The 17898-nt window shown below is 47.1% G+C and overlaps 7 protein-coding genes across 9 annotated transcripts; 2 read left to right on the forward strand and 5 right to left on the reverse strand.

The window, feature by feature from the left end:
- Nucleotides 1-1204: 1204 nt before the first annotated feature.
- Nucleotides 1205-2810, reverse strand: LOC131287097 (probable mitochondrial glutathione transporter SLC25A40). Of its 2 annotated transcripts, XM_058316116.1 has the most exons (4): nt 2543-2810; nt 2286-2455; nt 1406-2218; nt 1205-1303 (listed from the first exon to the last, which is right to left on the reverse strand). In XM_058316116.1, the coding sequence occupies exons 1-4, from the start codon at nt 2670-2672 to the stop codon at nt 1301-1303; spliced, it is 1116 nt and encodes a 371-aa protein (XP_058172099.1). In that variant the 5' UTR covers nt 2673-2810; the 3' UTR covers nt 1205-1300. The 2 variants fall into 2 exon arrangements, with proteins under 2 accessions (XP_058172099.1, XP_058172097.1); XM_058316114.1 differs by having other exon boundaries at nt 1211-2218.
- Nucleotides 2811-3204: 394 nt separating this feature from the next.
- Nucleotides 3205-8835, forward strand: LOC131289850 (scaffold attachment factor B1). Its single transcript, XM_058319188.1, has 8 exons — nt 3205-3388; nt 3473-3886; nt 3969-4140; nt 4211-4304; nt 4370-4404; nt 5033-6254; nt 7366-7503; nt 7756-8835. Exons 1-8 carry the CDS (start codon nt 3263-3265, stop codon nt 8618-8620), a joined length of 3066 nt encoding a protein of 1021 aa, XP_058175171.1. The 5' UTR covers nt 3205-3262; the 3' UTR covers nt 8621-8835.
- Nucleotides 8836-9170: 335 nt separating this feature from the next.
- On the reverse strand, nt 9171-10558 carry LOC131287507 (mannose-1-phosphate guanyltransferase beta). Its single transcript, XM_058316562.1, has one exon. The coding sequence runs from the start codon at nt 10556-10558 to the stop codon at nt 9449-9451; it is 1110 nt and encodes a 369-aa protein (XP_058172545.1). The 3' UTR covers nt 9171-9448.
- Nucleotides 10559-11340: 782 nt separating this feature from the next.
- On the forward strand, nt 11341-12773 carry LOC131283988 (geranylgeranyl transferase type-2 subunit beta). Its single transcript, XM_058312838.1, has 4 exons — nt 11341-11451; nt 11517-11621; nt 11687-12046; nt 12115-12773. The coding sequence occupies exons 1-4, from the start codon at nt 11449-11451 to the stop codon at nt 12643-12645; spliced, it is 999 nt and encodes a 332-aa protein (XP_058168821.1). The 5' UTR covers nt 11341-11448; the 3' UTR covers nt 12646-12773.
- LOC131283989 (transmembrane protein 256 homolog) lies at nt 12640-13500 on the reverse strand. The gene is made up of 3 exons (XM_058312839.1): nt 13340-13500; nt 12971-13267; nt 12640-12898 (listed from the first exon to the last, which is right to left on the reverse strand). The coding sequence occupies exons 1-3, from the start codon at nt 13430-13432 to the stop codon at nt 12755-12757; spliced, it is 534 nt and encodes a 177-aa protein (XP_058168822.1). The 5' UTR covers nt 13433-13500; the 3' UTR covers nt 12640-12754.
- Nucleotides 13501-13954: 454 nt separating this feature from the next.
- LOC131288349 (Bardet-Biedl syndrome 5 protein homolog) lies at nt 13955-15056 on the reverse strand. The gene is made up of 2 exons (XM_058317473.1): nt 15001-15056; nt 13955-14942 (listed from the first exon to the last, which is right to left on the reverse strand). The coding sequence occupies exons 1-2, from the start codon at nt 15054-15056 to the stop codon at nt 13955-13957; spliced, it is 1044 nt and encodes a 347-aa protein (XP_058173456.1).
- A 106-nt stretch (nt 15057-15162) lies between these two features.
- On the reverse strand, nt 15163-17087 carry LOC131286482 (RNA polymerase II-associated factor 1 homolog). 2 transcript variants are annotated; one of them, XM_058315443.1, is made up of 3 exons: nt 16951-17087; nt 15638-16885; nt 15163-15550 (listed from the first exon to the last, which is right to left on the reverse strand). In XM_058315443.1, exons 1-3 carry the CDS (start codon nt 17016-17018, stop codon nt 15238-15240), a joined length of 1629 nt encoding a protein of 542 aa, XP_058171426.1. In that variant the 5' UTR covers nt 17019-17087; the 3' UTR covers nt 15163-15237. The 2 variants fall into 2 exon arrangements, with proteins under 2 accessions (XP_058171426.1, XP_058171425.1); XM_058315442.1 differs by having other exon boundaries at nt 15163-15574.
- Nucleotides 17088-17898: the final 811 nt, after the last annotated feature.

The following is a 17898-nucleotide window of genomic DNA, read 5'->3' on the forward strand; positions in this document are numbered from 1 at the left end:
ACGACGTGCGCATAGTGCTTCTTTCCGTTCTGTGACACATCTCTGTCCCCTATAACCCCGCACGCACATGGGTACATTTTTTTTCTGCGCAAGCAGCATAAGATCTTTGATAATGGTTGAACTTAAGATAGGTGAATACGTAGTATAAAACAGGGGAACATGCATATTCAAAAGAGCGCGATACGGTGTTACGCACTTCAACTAAACACAACAAACGCAGTTAGTCGGAGATGTGGCAAACTATATACATATGCATACTGAAATATCTATACATATATACATATTAACATAATTATGAATATAAGTAAAATAAAGCTCTATTATAACAACCACATCCGTTGATTGGTCGCTTGGAAAATTATTCTTATCCTCGGGAATGTTCTAATTGGCACTTGATTAGTTTCTTTTTTTTTCTTGTTTCGGATTGGAACTACGTAAAATCCCACCGCGTGTACCGGCCGTCAGCGTTTGAGGCACAAAGGCAATGGCAGAAGGAAAAAAAAACTAACGTTTGGTTAAGCTATTTTACGCGATATGTCTGTTTTGTTGAACGTACGTAGAGCATTGAAAATGTGCAGGAGAGGGGACATTAAGTAATTTTGAAATTAAACGATCACCTAGTTTTACGGGGTGGGGACATAGAAGAAGTAATAATTGATTTGGTGGTTAATTTTTAATGGCAGCTTATTTTACATGGATAAGGAGGAAGCATTCAGTATGGTTAAACAAACTACAAAGCATGCAACTCAGAAAGCAAAACGTGTACCGAGCGGTAGCATCCAAAATAACATGATGCCAACCAATGAAAGTTAAACACACGATGAAAACGATGAAAAATCAAATCAATTTGTGAGGAACCAGTACAGAAATGATATAAAAATGGTGGCTACACAATAGATGGAAGTGAAATAAGGTTCGCTTCGAAAGATGCTTGGATTTCTCGTCTAGATTGGAACATCATGAGCAAATCAATAAACAAGATAATATCCAATCAATAGAATGTTGGTAGTATTTAAACATATTTACTGACGTGTAATAAGTATCAATAACTAAATAGAACCAATAAAAATCGATGGTCAAGTGGTCAATCAAAACTGTATTCTGAGTCTTTGCTGCTGGCTGTTGAATTCTTTGGGAATTCTGAACGTTTCAATTTAAATAACGAGAACGGTTTTCGAACAAAATGCTAACAATTTTATTTTAAACAGCTATAAACACATTATTACGTTAAGTTTACGATATAGGCCTTCATCCTCAACCATTGCCAATGAGATTGAAAAAGGATGAAGTAGATCGGTGTTCACTGAGGAGCAACAAAATAAAAAAAAAACAGCACTTAATATTTGCTTATCTGCTGGCCTTGGCGCGACGCCGGAACTACGAGAGTGGCGGTTGAACTACTAACCACGGAGCCCGTGCCTCCCCCCGGTGCGGTTTTCTCCAGGTATCGCTGCACGTTGTAGTTATAGAAAAAGTTCTTCCCGTACTCGAACGAGGCAATCATGATGGCACAAGCTGGGGCCACCTTTACCAGCCGTGGTGTGAGCCCGGCAAACAAACCTCGAATACCGTGCACTCGGTAGATGTTTCCCATCGTCTCAAAGGTGCTAGCGATGCGGAAGGATTTTTTCTTTGCCTTTTCACCGTTTTCAGCGTAGAGAAACTTTTCTCCGAACTCGATCTGTTGGTGCGTTTTGACGACGTCGAACGGTACGGTGAAGAACGCTGCCACCCCACCGGAAATGGCCCCTCCGGCAAAGCTGAACGCAAACGTTGGCTGAGTGACGTTGAAGTGTTTTTTGAGCGACTCATATGTTGTCCAGTAGATGCCACTGAACGGTACGTCTCGCAGGATCGTAGGGAAGAAGCCATTCCAGAGCCCAAATACGCCTTGAACTCGCAGCATGCTGCGGAACGCGTGGCCCACTTCTCGGTAGCTTAGCTTTTCGGACTGCATCTTGGTGCGCACTAGCTCGAGCGGATTCACGATGGTCACAGCGAGGACACGGGCCGAACTGCCCGCCAACAGCGGCAACCAGATCGGAAGTTCTGCATCGAGTCCTTTCTTGCTTTGGTACAGTTCTTTTAGGCGAATACGAAACTGTTCATATGCCACAAAGTAGATTACGGTAGTTGGTAGAGCTAATACGAGCGTTGGCCCCAGTCCGGACCAGAGTGAGCGTACACCTTCATAGCGGCTGATTTTGGAGAAAGCATCCTGCAAGGAACAGGCAAGTGTGGGTTATCCAAATGGCAAACATTCCTCGATTGCGATTACGACTTACGATAGTTCCGGTGAAATGTAGGGTGGGTTTGCTGACCGCAGATGGACCCATATTAGGACCGCAGGGACAAATGTGGTCCATCAGACCATTACAGTAAAGGTAACACCTGTTCGATAGCAACAACTTCTGTTGTGCTTGCAAACGCGTTTTAACCACATCCAATGGCGTCACTGAAAAAAGACAAAACGAAGCAACAGCGATTAGCAAAAGTGCACTATCACGCACTGTATCACCTAGATGTGATTTGTGGCACCTACTGAAGAGCGATGTTACCAAAGCACCACTGCACGACGATAGTATCTGCTGATAGGGCCGGATGCGGAATCGGCTGTCGTCCATATCTTGTCCGGGGGCAACGAATGCCCTGCTGCCAATGCTTTGTGCCATTTTTCCGAGCGATCAAAACCGATTGATGAAAGATAGCCTTCACGCAATTAACAACCAGCAATCTATGTAATAGTCAGGATCATCTTTTGCCGACAAAAACACCACAAAACAGGTGAAGAAGCAACAAACAGAACTATCGTAAATTGTTCCACACCTGCTTGTAAAATACACTTGACAGTGGCAACTTGGTGACATAGAAATAAAAACCATAACAATCGATGAAACTAGTGTTGTGCTTCATGAATCTTTCGATGAGATTCATTGCTATAAATCTTTTGTGAAAAGTGATTCGAATCGCGAATAGAATCTTGAGCCCTCTTGAATCTTGAGGAAAGTGAGAAATTATACAGCTTGAACGTGTTGAGGCTGTGAATCTAATCATCTGAATTCAATGAAATCGAAACGTATACAGCTAATTCGAATCCGTTCAATGGGTCTCAATCCCAAGGAATCTGTCAAGGGTTCGAGTCTTCGAATCTTCCGATTGCCGATTCTGCCAACACTAGTCTGCAGAAAATCAGCATCGAAAAAGCGTAGTGCATCGATGAGACGATTTTAAGCAACTATTGTACATTAAAATACCGAGTAAAATGGCTGAAACAACCGACAAAAGAAAGTTGAGTGAACTGCGTGTGGTGGATCTGAAGCACGAGCTCGAAAAGCGTGGTAAAGATGGAAATGGTGTGAAAAATGTGCTACTCGAAAAACTCACCCAGGTATGTCGGGCGCCGCCATATTGGCTATCGATGTTAGATGCTTTCTCATGCCTCGGATGATGTGATCTCTTTAACTTCCACTAGGCGCTTCGGGATGAGGGTTTAAACCCGGAAACAATGGAGTTTGAAATTGTGGTCAGTAAAACGCCAGCGAAGAAAGGCAAGGCAGGCGCGGGAAACAAAACGGATGAGGAATCTGGCAGCAGCGGGGATGCTCCTGCTGTGGAACAAGGGGGTGACGAGAGGGACAACACAAAAGTGGATGAAAACACCAACAACGCTGAGCCGGAGGGTGCAGTAGAGGCAGTGGAGGAGGAAAAGATTGGAGAAACACAAGATTCGAAAGCAGAAAAACAGCAGGCAGATGTTGAGGATGGTCAAGAAGAAACTGCCAACGGTAAGGATCTATCGGAGAAGGAGAAAACTTCAAAAGAGGACGTGAAAGAAGAGCTATCGGAGAAGAATGCAAACAGGACGAATAAGGAAGAATTCGTAAAGGTATGGCAAAGGAAGGAGGAAGTTAGATTATGGATACGCCGAAAGTGTTTCTACTTATGCTTTTATCATTATATAATTCAAGCCCGTTGAACCCGTCGCAGTGACGAAATCTGAGGACAATTTTGGCAAGCAAATCGATTTAAAGGACGACCCAAAGGAGGCAGATAACGAAGATTCGCTGAACCTAACCATCGGCGAGGAGGATGAAAAGCTTCTCCATGATAGCAACATGGAGGTAGATGCGAAGGATGAAGGTAAGTTTTGTTCTGATTTCACAATGCAGGTAATCAGGTTAATGTTGCTTTAATGCTCAACGTTTCTCAGCTGAATCCAAGCAATCCAACCAGGGTGGCGATAAAGTATCCGACAGTACTTCCGAAGAGCCAAAGAAAACTGATGACAAACGGGAAGGCAAAAGGTAAGTTCTATAACCACCTAATCGATAGGTTCAAGCGGAAACTAATTTATGTATACTTTTTCCAGTGAGAAAAGTGTGGCTGCATCCAGCATCGAAAAAGGTAACGTTGTCCGTCAATAAGTTCGTCAACAATTCTGATTGCTCCAATGTTATCTGTAAAGTGCCTTCATGAACCACTTCTTTTTAATAAGCCACCATTAGTTTATTGGAGTGTATAGTTGTTAAGTTCTGTTTTGGTCAATTCAGATTGTTCCACTTCATGATACTCATCGATTTTAAATCTAGATATTTTATATCGGTTCCCGATCCCGTGTTGTAGTCGCGCGTTTTGTTGTTCTATGCTTTAGCCATTTTAAGTTTAATTCTTACGATTGGTTGATTGTGACGTTGTGACGCTCGTTGTGACAAACTCGCACGGCATTGAAAGACACTCGACACGGTTGGCGAAAGACTAGAATGGTGGAAACCCGTACTCCCGCAGCTACGAGGAGAAGTTCGTGAAAGGGATGTGTCTATGGCATGGAGCTAATGCGCCCGATGTCCGGCTGTGCTGGGAGAACGTGGAAACGCGAGAGAAACAGATAACCGATAGCCTACTCTACCGATGACCGGCCGTGAATTCGCGAAAGGGGGAGAAAGAGAGCTAGAGATTTTGGTGTTATTGTAAAATAATCGTTCTATATGTTGTTGTTCTATATTTTTGCTCGGATATGCGGAATATATTGCAGACGGTGCAGCAAAAACAACAGCATCATCAGCATCCTCCTCTTCGACTACAGCGTCCTCGGCGAGAACGGGCGGCGAAAAGGGGGCGAAAGCCACCCCACCCACCTCCAGTGGCTCCACCGTCGGTGGAGAGGATAAGGTAAAGGCAAAGACGAAGACGAGCTCGGGCAGCGCGGGCGGAAGTAGCAGCAGCGGCGGTGGAGGAGCAGCGAGCGTGAGCCGCAATCTGTGGGTCTCGCGGCTGTCCTCGCTAACCCGGGCGACCGATCTGAAGCAAATCTTTTCCAAGTACGGCAAAGTGATCGGCGCCAAGGTGGTCACCAACTCGCGCACCCCCGGTACACGCTGCTACGGGTATGTCACGATGGCTTCCGCCAAGGACGCGACCGAATGCATAGATCATCTGCACCGCACCGAACTTCACGGACGCTTGATCTCGGTGGAGCGCGCCAAATCGGAGCTCGGCCCAGCACGCCAATCGGGGACGACGAAGACAACGACTGATTCGACATCGGCGAAAGCGTCGGCTTCCAGCAGCAGTACCGCCAGCAAAGGAGGATCCAACGGCACCACCGGTGGGAGCAAGAGTGACGCGGCCAAACCGAAGGCCGCATCAGCATCATCGTCGACCGACGATAAGAATAAAAACGGCGAAGCGACCGGTGAGAAGGATCGAAAGCCAGCGCAGAAGGATACGAAACCACGCCCGAGTCAACCGACGGGAGACATCAAGCGGCGCATTGGAGAGAAAGCGGGACGCAGCGTCAACAGCAAGAGCCGGGAAGCCAGCACATCCGGACGGCGCAGTACCGATCGCGGTGGTGCAGCCCGATCGTCCCGCGATCGCCGCTCGACAACGCACGGATCATCGTCGCAGCAGCGTGATCGTGATCGTCCGCGCAGCCGGGAGAGTGGACGGACCGGCGGCGGGGGAGACTCGCGAGAAGTACTATCGTTACAGAAGATCCGCGAAGAACGGGAACGCCACCGTCTGCGCGAACGCGAACGGCAGCTGCGCGAAGAGGAACGGCGTCGGCGGGAGATCCGGGTCCGGCAGCGGGAAGAAGAGGAGCGGCTGCAGCGGGAGCGCGAAAAGCTGGCCGCCGAACGCGAGCGCATCGATAAGGAGAAGGCGGAACTGCTGCGGATCGTGCGCGAGCGGCAGAAGCTCGAGCGGGAGAAGATCGAGCTCGAACATCTGGAGCTGAAACGGCAGCAAAGGAAGTACGGTTGCAAATTCATTCATTTCTCACACCAAAACCACACATTTTCCCTTCTATTCTAGATCGCTCTAGTTACAGCTAGTTACGTTTTTTTTTATTTGTGTTGCTTTCCATATGACTTACAATATATTACTGTGAGCTCATCAACGATCACCACAATCGCGAGTTAAGTGAGAACCGAACCGAACAACAAGCGGAACAAATACAATACGTGTGGGGGCTTGCATTTGCATCCGATTCGTACGCGAAGCAATCTTCTGCCTGTGCATATTTCAGATCGTGCTCGTCAAGGATCCTCAGTTCCAGCGAGACCTTCGAAGCAAATATCCTATGTCCCGGTGATTCTCCACAAAAGTAATGCGCCACAAAACTACTCCTACTCCCGTCACCCTCCGAAAATGTGCCAATACAGTAAAAAGGACGTTTGTAAGATGAAACAATATCAGTGAACCAAACCGGACGATATTATTCTGCAAGGAGGGTTTCCCAAGCAGAGAGCATCAACCCCAACGTGCGTCTTTGCCTGTGGTCTTTCTGCGGTAACTAGATGAACCAACCCGAGTGAGGTACCGACGGTTGTTTGGAACCATTTGAAACCCAAACCAGTCTTCTGCCGATAGAGGAACCTTGTTTCACCATCACGACTCACAACCCACGAGTGAAGAAGACATTGACGGATAAACAATTGGAAGCTGTTCTGGGCACGAGAGATCTACAGTTTTCAACAGTACGACGCTATCGGGCGGTAACATTCGTGCGAGAAACAAGTAGCAGAAATGTAACAACAGTGAAATAATTGATAACAAGTGAAATACTCCAATGGACAGAATCTAATTTGAACAAAAAGCTCTCGGCAAAGTTGTCAAGTGCACAACCAACTTGCAATATTGATTGAAGATATGATATGGTGAAGCATGTAAACCATGTAAACCCGCACAGCCACATGCTCCAGCCAGTTCAGTGCTCCCGTCATTCTAAGTCGTCCCCTCTGTCTAGCGCGAAATAAGTGTATCCGCGTCTTCTAATCTGCAGCAACCTTATGTTGGAAGAGGAAACCGTTTCGGTTATTATTGAGTTTAACGTTGTATCTCGTTGTAATACCCCCGTTTCAGAATTGAGGAAGCTAAGAGGTCGTTGAAACGTCCCTCCACTGATCGGTACGATGATGATCGCAAGCGACCGGCCCCGGACCGTCGTGTGGAAGCACCTCCGCCGCCGAGGTTTGATTCGTCGATTTCTACCAGTTCGGGGTAAGCTTTGTGGTACAGTAGGGTGGCAATAGGCAATGGGGGTGGACTCTGAAAATCTCACCAAAACTAAGATAAACTGTGCAAAAAGGGTAAGGGTGGGATACTTTCCAGGAAATTATTCTTTTTTTACAGTTGTCCTTCTCACCCGTTTTGCACGGTCATTAATGCTTAGAATGTTCACAGAATAATGGTTATCTCTGGTGGTTTTATCTCTTTTTATTTTTTTTATCAATCCACCCTCGACATGTGCAGACGTTCAAATTACGATCGTATTTCGGGATCGGAAAAGAAAGGTCGACTGGATGACTACCCTGCTTCATCGAAGCGGGACGACTTCCGCCGCGACAGCTTTAAGCGGGGCGGCGACGACTATAAACGCGGCGGGGACGATTACAAGCGCTCCTCTGGCGACGACTACAAACGTGGGACGGACGATTTCAAGCGTGATTCACGTGATGACTACAAATCCAGCGCCCGATCCGGTGACGACTATGGCAAACGGGACAGTGGCTACAGTAAGCGCGATCTGGACCGTCCCATTTCCAGCTCGTACGATAGCCGCGGAAGTGGGGGAGTGGGAGGGGGACTGATGTCGCAGTCGCTGGGCAAGGAAAGCCGCTACAATGATCGCTCGAGCGACTATCGAAGTGGCACCACCGGCGGAAGCGGTGGCCTGAACGGTGGAAGTGGAGGAGGTGGACGCGGTGGCACCGACGATCGGGATCGCAACAACTCGTCAAGCAGCAGATACAACGATCGAACCGGCGGTGGGAGCACCGGGAATGCTGGTGGCGGTGGCAACTGGCACAACAATTCCGGACTTTCGCAAATCGGCGCCATTTCGTCGCTGGGCAATTGGGGCGACAAAACGAACGACGTCAGCAGTGGCGGTGGTGGAAGCTGGAGGAACATGGACAACGGACAGGACCGGTACGATCGGACCTACAATGAGCGGAAACCCATGCCGATATCGTCCGGTGGGGGCGGTGGAGGTTTTATGGATCAATCCCGGCCCAACCAGTTCATGAGTGGAGGTGGTGGTGGTGGTGGTGGCGGCCGACAACAGGACCGCTATGGCCAGTCGGTGTCGAGTAGGTTTGACAATGGACGTTATTGAAACCCCAATTCCCCATCGGAGTTTGGCACATGAAAGTGAATATCGAACGGACAGACACTTTCGTTTTATAGAAAGGCACACGTAATACCCTTCGAAGCAGACTATAAACATGTCCTTGGTAAAATAATGCAGTTTTAAAATTATTACACGCAATCCTAAGTGTAGTTTTATTAAACATTACAATAAACTGAATAAATTTTCATCAATCATAACTAACGTAATCAAGATTGTTTCCTTGACGTTGGAGAATCATCGAAAAAATAAACCAAATATCAGTTGGTAAAGTTTCGTTATTGTTGAAAACATATTTGAACAGAAAAAAGAAAACTACACAATAAGCGAATATTTTACATTTTTTTCACATTTTATTTTGGAATGCAAAATATAGTACATAGAAGTAGAATAATGCCCGTGATTCGAGAATCTAAGTTAGAGGTCCTTTCAGTGTAGGCACTTTTATGCACTTAAAAAAAAAGCTAAAACCAATCAAAGAGACAGCAAGAAGGTAAATATGGAAAAATTCCTTTACTTAACTTCGATACACAGAACATATACCTTTTTGAACCAATGTTAGTTTGTTCATGCGTTCTCGAAACCTTAGAAGATAAATTTCAAATAAATGTAAAACTAGGCAAACAAACGCACACGTATCTTTGATTCAACTAAAAAGATTAGATGCCACGGTAGGTGGAACGCAAAATAACCGGTTTATCATATTCGGTGGATAACGATTGTATTCGCGGAACCTCCGTTTTATGTTTCCTCTTCTCTTCTTTTTTTCCTAATCAACGTCGGGCGATGGCGAAGGGTATGGCGCTTATGCCGGATTTACATGATAATTTGTGGTTCGGGAACGCTCAACGCTATGCTCTTGTGTGGCAACACCTGTCCACCGTTGATGTAGATCTCGTCCTGCACGATGACGTCCTCCCCCAGCACTGTCGTTCCCTCGAGCCTCACCCATCGGCCGACGACGCAACGCCACCCGATGATGCAACTGTCCAACCAGGAGTGCGACTTGATGATGGCATCCTTCAGAATGGTGCACCGCTTAATACACACTCCGTCCTCGATGACGACATTTGGGCCGATGGTAACGTTCGGTCCGATCCGACATCCGGCTCCAATCTTGGCAGTTGGATCGACCAGCACGTTCCCGACGAATCCGGCCGGCCCACTGTACAGTCGCTCCGGTTGCCTCTGGCGAACGGATGACAGATACAGGCACATCCCAGTGAGGAAGTCTCGCGGCTGTCCGATGTCCATCCAGAACCCGTTCAACTCGAAGGCGTACAGTTCCTTTTCGCGCGACATCACCGGGAAGATTTCCTTCTCGATCGAAGTAGGCTTCAGCTCGATGCGGGAAAGGACGGACGGGTTGAGCACGTACATGCCGGCGTTGATTTTGTTGCTCACAAACTCCTGCGGTTTTTCGATGAAGCTCTTGATGCAGCCATCGTCCGCGTACAGCACCACGCCGTACTTGGAGGGTTCCTCGACACGTGTCACCACGATGGTACCCTCGCGTCCGTGCCTCCGATGGAACTGTTCCAGCTCTTTGAACGGAAAGTCGCAAATGATATCGGAATTGAGCACAAAGAATGGTTCCGTGCTCTCGGAGAGTATCGATTTAGCCAGTGCCAGCGGTCCGGCCGTTCCGAGGGGTTCCGTTTCATGCGAAAAGATAAGCTTCACACCGAGCCGCTCGACCTGGGCGCTCAGTTCGGCCTCCATCTGCTCGGCGCGGTACGACACGGCAAGGATAACCTGGGTAACACCCGCCTCGACGAGGGCCTCAATCTGATGCAGCAGGATCGGTTTGTTGGCAAACTCCACCAACGGTTTCGGTGTGCTGAGGGTCAACGGGCGTAGCCGGGTGCCATATCCTCCAACCAGAATCAGAGCGCGCATTCCAGAGCCTTTGCCAACGACACCCATCTTTTGCTCTTTCACGTACTTACTGCGAGGTAGCGGACACGATGTCGGACACGTAAGTGATGTGCTTACTATGATAGCGATGAATTAGAAGTGCCTTAAGTAGGAATCGCTGTTATCAGCAAAAATGATCCTTCTGAGAGTTCGTCTTTTCGTTACACAAAACCGGCAGTGTGAAGATATCACAATCGTTTATTTTCCACAAATGTCCTCGAATGCACCAAACTCCACAAACTATAGGATTGAATTGGATGCAACACTACACAGTAAACACATAGAATAGCTTGATAAAAGCCCACTTGGGGTTAAAAATGTTAATGCTATTTGGCAGAAAAAGCAATATCAAGTGCAGAAGTGAATCATTTGGTCAGATGTTTACTTAGTGTCGAACCGAAGGGGGGGGGGGGGGGAGGGGGGGGGGGAGGGGGGGGATGTAATCAAAACGTAAACGTTTGTTTGTTTGACGTTTGTACTGTTTTCGTGTTACTTTGCTGTCAATATGTCCCAAGGATTGGTATTTCCAGGTTGAGATCATGAAACAAGTTTATAATGTTTCCACTTCGCAGTACATACTCTCTTGAATTTTATTTGAGTTACTTAATATTTGAGATATTTTTACAATATCATGGCCCGTGAATTGTTAGGTTCCAACATACAGCAGCTGATCGTTCTGTACAAATCACTCAACAAGTTGACATAATACTCACAGGTAAACCTGATCTCAATATACGACACCTTTTGAATTTGCTAATGAATTTGACATTTCTTTGTTTTTCTAAGGTCATTCGTTATTAACGCAATCGTATCGCAGATCTCGCACGAAATTAGCACAGAATCACAACAGTCGCGGTATATTGCTGTCGTAACTGGCTTACAAATCCACTGAACACAAAATGGTAAGAGCAGATAGAAATAAAGGAGGATTGCCTGAGCACCTCAGTAAGACACTCTTTATTTGCAGGCATTCGCCTCGAACGATGTGACGATCAGTGATGATTCAAGGGAATTGCACTTCGACAAACACGTCGATTACATCGCCAATCACGGGAATGACAAAAATGACTACGTGAGAAATTGCTTACTCCTTACTCCTTTCGGTGGGGATATATCGTCCTTTTTTTCTCGTTGCAGGAATATTGCATGACTGAATTCCTTCGTATGTCCGGTATATATTGGGGTGTAACGGGCCTTGATCTGATGAACAAGCTGGACCGATTGGACAAGCAATCGATTATAGAGTTCATCAAGAAGTGCCAATGTCCAGTGACTGGAGGCATTGCTGCATGCGATGGGCACGATCCGCACATTCTCTACACCCTCAGTGCCGTTCAGATATTGATAATTTACGATAGTTTGGATGCAATCGATATCGACCAAATCGCCAAGTACGTAGCATCCCTGCAACAACTCGACGGAAGCTTCTTCGGCGACAAGTGGGGAGAGGTGGACACACGGTTTTCCTTCTGTGCCGTTGCCATTTTAAGCTTGATTGTGAGTTCGATTTGTGGTAACGTTTTTTGGTGTAACATTTTTCACTAGCTTTTGATTATTCCAAAAAGGGCCGCATGGATGAGATCGACCTCGAAAAGTCAGTGAACTTCGTAATGTCCTGCTGCAACTCGGACGGTGGCTTTGGCTCAAAACCGAACGCTGAAAGTCACGCCGGTTTGATCTACTGCTGCGTCGGATTCCTATCGATAACGGATCAACTGCACCGGCTAGATTGTGAACGGTTGGCGTGGTGGCTATGTGAGCGTCAACTTCCCAGCGGTGGGCTCAACGGTCGCCCAGAAAAGCTTCCGGACGTGTGCTACTCGTGGTGGGTATTGGCCTCACTCACCATCATCGGCCGGTTGCATTGGATCAGTTCGGAAAAGCTGGAAAACTTTATCCTCTCCTGTCAGGACGCGGAAACGGGAGGGTTTGCCGACCGGACTGGAAATCTGCCGGATATTTTTCACACCCTTTTTGGATTGGGCGCACTGTCGCTGCTGGGAGATAAGCGCTTGAAACCCGTCAATCCTACCTACTGCATGCCGGAGTACGTCATCAAACGGTGCAATTTGAACCCAAAAGTCATAGTGCTGTAAACTTTATTCTAATGTTACCCACTCGCTACGAACAGATAATGAATGTTTATTTTCACGCTTCAATCTTTTGATTATTTTAATGTGTAGCTATGTTCCCAATCCTAGATGCTTAAATAATAAAAGACAGCCACCCAAAGATCAACATAAATCCTCCTACAGGAGTTATTTTTCCCACTGTTCGGTCGTTGGTGAAGGCGATGTAGTAACACGAGCCACAAAACAATGCCATTCCCGACGTCAACAGGAGCGATGTCTGTTGTACAAATTGAAACATTTAGTAAAGAACTAGCGAAATCGCAATAGATCGCTTGTAATCGGTACTTACCAAATACGGTCGACGTGCTAGAGGAGCTGCCAAAAGCGCCAACGAATGTATGAAATGGTACCGATTGGTCATTTCGAATACCTGCCTCTGGTCACGTCCTCCTTCTTCGTCGTTGGCGGGGAAATGATAGTGGGCACCGTAGGCTCCCAACATAACGGCGGCAGCACCGCTCAATCCGGCCAGTCTCAGGATGTGTCGGTTATGGCCGAGCAGCTTCCACAGCGGAGGCAATGCCTGTTGCACAACCGCAGTTGACTGTGTGGCTGCAGTTTGAGCAATGGCTTTAGGTTTAAGACCCTAACAATTACGGAGAGAAAAACAATGTAATCGTTTGTGACTTTGTAAACGATTTGAGGATTGTGTAGTTACCACCGCTTTTGCTCCGTGAGATGCTATTGACCACATGCCGCTTGAAACTGGATTGTTGAAAAGCACGTAATTTACGGCGTCGTTCAAACCCATCTCTTTAGAGAACTCTTTTTAATTGTGAAATATGCTAATGCATGATACCAAACAAGCACAGTTTTGTTATGCCGAATAATAGTGAAACAAGAAACTGTCAATACGGTTTAGGCTAATGCAAGGTTGCTGGAACGAAGCAATACATGTATTTAAAATATTAAGATTATTAAAACAGTTTCTCTTCGGTTTTCGTTAATTTAACATATTCAGATACTATAAGAATTTCTGGAAGATTGAATTATATCGTACCATTACGGCGCATCTTGTCACACTTTCCCTCATCAACGATTCGATTGAAGTCCCTGCTGGCACTGAGTATTCAATTGAAATGACCGCAGGGTGTGTTACTGAATTTGTAGCGACTCTTGTAGCACAAGTAAGGACTTCTCTAACCATCTCTATTTAAAATCAGGAGGAACATTTTAATTCAACCAATAGTGGATAGTGGCGTTTATTTGTTTACACTTTATTTGCGAAAGGTGAAATCTGTACGTTCCGGCGAATATTTCAATGCATTCTATTCTATTGGGAAGGTAACACATCCCACAGATCTTTAACGGTGTAGCCATCTTTTAGTGATTCCATCGCAAACCCGAGTTCTTTGCAGTAGAATGGCTTCCGTTTCATTCCCGATCCATCTCCGCCCGAGCCGGCGTCAGCAAGGTAAGCAGTGAATTTTGAATTTATATCACTTCCTGCGGTCGAATCGAACTCTTCGATGTCGTCGATTGAGTCGGTCGCTGGACGATGGACATCGGTCGGCCGTTCGTAGGACACTCCGAAAACGGGAGTCTCCGTGTAGACACTGTGAAGGGAAAGAACTTCCCGGTAGACATCACCCAGTCGTTCCGGTGGGTCGATACGAAAACCGAGCACGTACGAGCCGCCCGTTTCCAGCGTTTGGATGACCAGAGCTGGCCCATACTTGGACTCGCGGATGCGCACGTTTCCGATTTGCATGTACGGAAGGGATATGTTGAAGCTATTGTTCATCTCGGCGAACCAGACGAGGCGAACGTTGCTTACGATCAGCATGCCCAGGTTGCCCTGGTCGCTGGAGAGATTCCACACCCCGGAGATGCTGTTGAAAATTTGCTCCTGCGGCAGGACTTGCAGTTGGCCGGCCGTAACAATCGAAGACCGGAGCTTAAGCTCGCGGTAAATAGTGGACCCTTGGTACAGTCGATAGATGTCGAAGATGGAGGCAAAATGTTTCGTATTGACCGCCATGAGGTTGGTGAAAATAAATTCAAACCGAGAGTTGGAGCCGACGCTCAAAATATGCAGAGCTTGGGTTGTGCCGCGAAGCTTCGACACGACCGTTTTGGTGTTCATGGTCAGTATGCAGGAGTAGCCGATGGAAAGGCTGAACCGATGCGACGTAACTGAGTACCATATTACTCGAAGGTTGGTCGCTAGTATGCGCCCGCAATCGCCACTGTTGCCCTTGGTGTCCTCCACGGATTCTAGGACATCCAGTATGCGCTCACCACTGCGTAGAGTTTTATAGCTGCAATGTAATTCGATATGTTATGCATGAAGGTTTATGGTTTATGTACTCCACTTACACCGAGGGAATATCGAATTTCACTTCTCGATCCTCCCACACTGGTTTTTGGTTCATAATGTCCGATAGCACCATACAGCTGCCGAAAAACTGACTAACTGTGTTGTTTTTAATCAACCTTTGTTATGTTGGTGGTTGCCATGGAAGCGAACTCTGTTTGGGATTCCATATTTCAATGTCAAATATTTATTATTTAAAATGGATACAAAGCTGAATCAAAGTTGCACTAATCAACGCGTTATTCTGACTCGCTGCCCGATCGGCTGGCCGAACCACTTCGGGAACCACCACCATCAGGGGTACCGGAACGACTGCGAGAACCGGAGCCGGAACGTGAACCGGAACGAGAACGAGAACGAGAGCGAGAGCGCGAGCGTGATACCGAACGGGAACCGGATCGTCGATTAGAACCGGAACGTGACCGCGAACGTGACACGCTGCGACTCTGGCTTCTTGCCGGAGAACGACTGCGACTGCGGCTTCCAGATGCCACCGACCTGCTGCGACTGCGGCTTCCCGACTTTGATCGACTGCGACTTCTCGAAACGGATCTGGACTGAGATTTTGTACCCGATCTGTAATGTATGAAATATTTGTAAATAAGTTCTCATAACCTACGCTGCATTCCTTTCTTTTACCTTGATCTTGAACGTGACGAACGGGATCGGTTCGATGCACGGGAGCGTGATCGAGAGCGACTTCCAGAACGACTCCTATCTTCGTCTCGATTTTCTTTACCATCATCGTCTCGTTTACCGTCAGCGGCCTGCGTCTGGGATCCTTGAACCTCTTCGTCTTCCTCTTCTTCCTCTTCCTCCTCGATGTCCTCATCATCCTCTTCGCCCGGTGGTTCGAGCTGGCGCTCGCGATAACGTTGCATGCGATGCTCGGACGCATTCAACGGTCGATGCTTCACGACAAGCTTCGTATTGCTTTGCTGCTGGGCGTTCTTTTGGCGACGCTTGCTCAAACGGACCCTTGTTTCCAGCTCGTTGTAGTAGATACCGTCCGGACGCAGCACAAGGTAGTAGTTCTCCTCGTAGCCCTTGGAGGCCTTGCTCTTCACGTTCCAGTTGTACTCGCGAGCCATCTTGTACTCGTACTCCTCCTCGTCTTCGTATAGCGTTTCGTTCACCAGATCGCGACGACGCTTTTCGAGTGTGTCCTCCGTTGGTAGGAAGTATGCTACGAACTGTTCGCCACTCTCGTCCATCACACCGCGAATCATGGCCTGCGACATTTCCTCGATCTGTGCCGGAACGTTCTTGCCGCTCGGTGCCGGATCGGAATCGAATATGACCTGTGCGCACGGGTACTTCCAGTTGGCGAAATCCGGGAACAGGGGCAGCACCTCGACAGGCGTGACACCCGGTTTGCTGTAGTGGGTCGTGATCGGTTTCGTGTTATCCTCGAACGTTTTATCGATAGCCTTAATTTGGGCCTCCCGATCCATGTACAGCGTTTCTTCGCGCAAACTTTTCTTGACGTTAAAGCCAACCTTCGCCTCGACCTTCTCCATCGTTTGCGGATTGAAACGGGTCTGCTCGGTGGAGATGTACTCCGATTTTCGCAACCAGGAGACACTCTTCGCATGGCGACTGCTACGCATCGAGTCCTGCGGCGTATGGATATCTTCCTCGAGCAGCTTTTCATCGGCAGGATCAAGCTGGGCCGTGTGATCAATTTGATACAGGTCTCGATTGATCAAGTCAATTGTAACTCCGAGATCGTGCTCGGTAAGCACCTCGTACCGATAGTTCCTCTCCAACGAGGTCGGATTGTACTGGATAAAACGATCGTTTTCGAAGGGATAAGTGATAAACTTGAGATCGAACGGAATATCCGGGAGTGTGTTGCAGTACTTCACACGGGAAATCAGCTCCGATCTGTGAAGGAAAGCGGTAATGTTTACACACAAATAATGCATCTCCATTGCCCTCAAACAGCTTACCTGCGCTCTTGCTGACGAACCGGCCGTTTATCGGCACTATTGGCACCGTTCTGGACAGTCGGAGCCATTACAGTTTATGCTTTTTCACTCGATAATGTTGACCACTTCGATTAATCCATCAGACGCGTTTCTTTTTAGTTGTTTGACTACGCAGATTGTTTGACAGCAAACTAGCATGCGAACTATAAACCTTGGGCGAAGCAGTAAAATAATGTTGTACTCGCGTGGATGACAAGATATTCAAATTGCTCAGTTCAGCCACACGTGTTTGAAATGCATTCGTTAACTAACGATAAACAAATTGTGCAGCTGCATCTTAAATTTACCGGCATACATAATAGAAATACACTTTGATTTGAAGTAGCCTTTTTGTGATAGAGTGGGAAAAGATGAACTCAGACTTAGGTAGATACGATGTTGGTACCATGTGGGAGTCAATTCTTTCTTGACCGCTAAATGATCAGCACAGATTTACGCAGATTTAAGAGGCACTAACGAGTTTGAAAAGGGGCTGTAATGAGCGCCAAATTTGCAGTGTTTGATAGGTTGTTCCATGTGGAAATATGTTTTTTTTACAATTACCTTTAAACGAGATAAAACTTTATCTTCATGCTCGCCAAACCAAACCAGAACGTTCATCTCGTTTCTGATACACAGGAAGCACCAACACACTCCGTCCATCGGCTCACCATCACTGGTAACACTGGAAACGTGTCTTTCCGCATCCGTTCTGGATTTCGGAACGCTCCCTCATCCGGAGTTGAAATTGAACGAAAAGTTATAATTTACTAAGTAAATTGTATCTCACTCATACTTGGCGTATCTCTTCCAATCTTCAGTCCGCGGTTATACCACTACTCCCCGTTCCTGATTCCTTGGGGTTGCTCCTGGCCGTGTAGTATTTGAACTTCCGTTCGATGCAGTGCCGTTTACGAAAGGAAGTGTTTC

Source organism: Anopheles ziemanni, chromosome 3 (assembly GCF_943734765.1).
Source record: "Anopheles ziemanni chromosome 3, idAnoZiCoDA_A2_x.2, whole genome shotgun sequence".
In the NCBI taxonomy this organism is placed as follows: Eukaryota; Metazoa; Arthropoda; class Insecta; order Diptera; family Culicidae; genus Anopheles; species Anopheles ziemanni.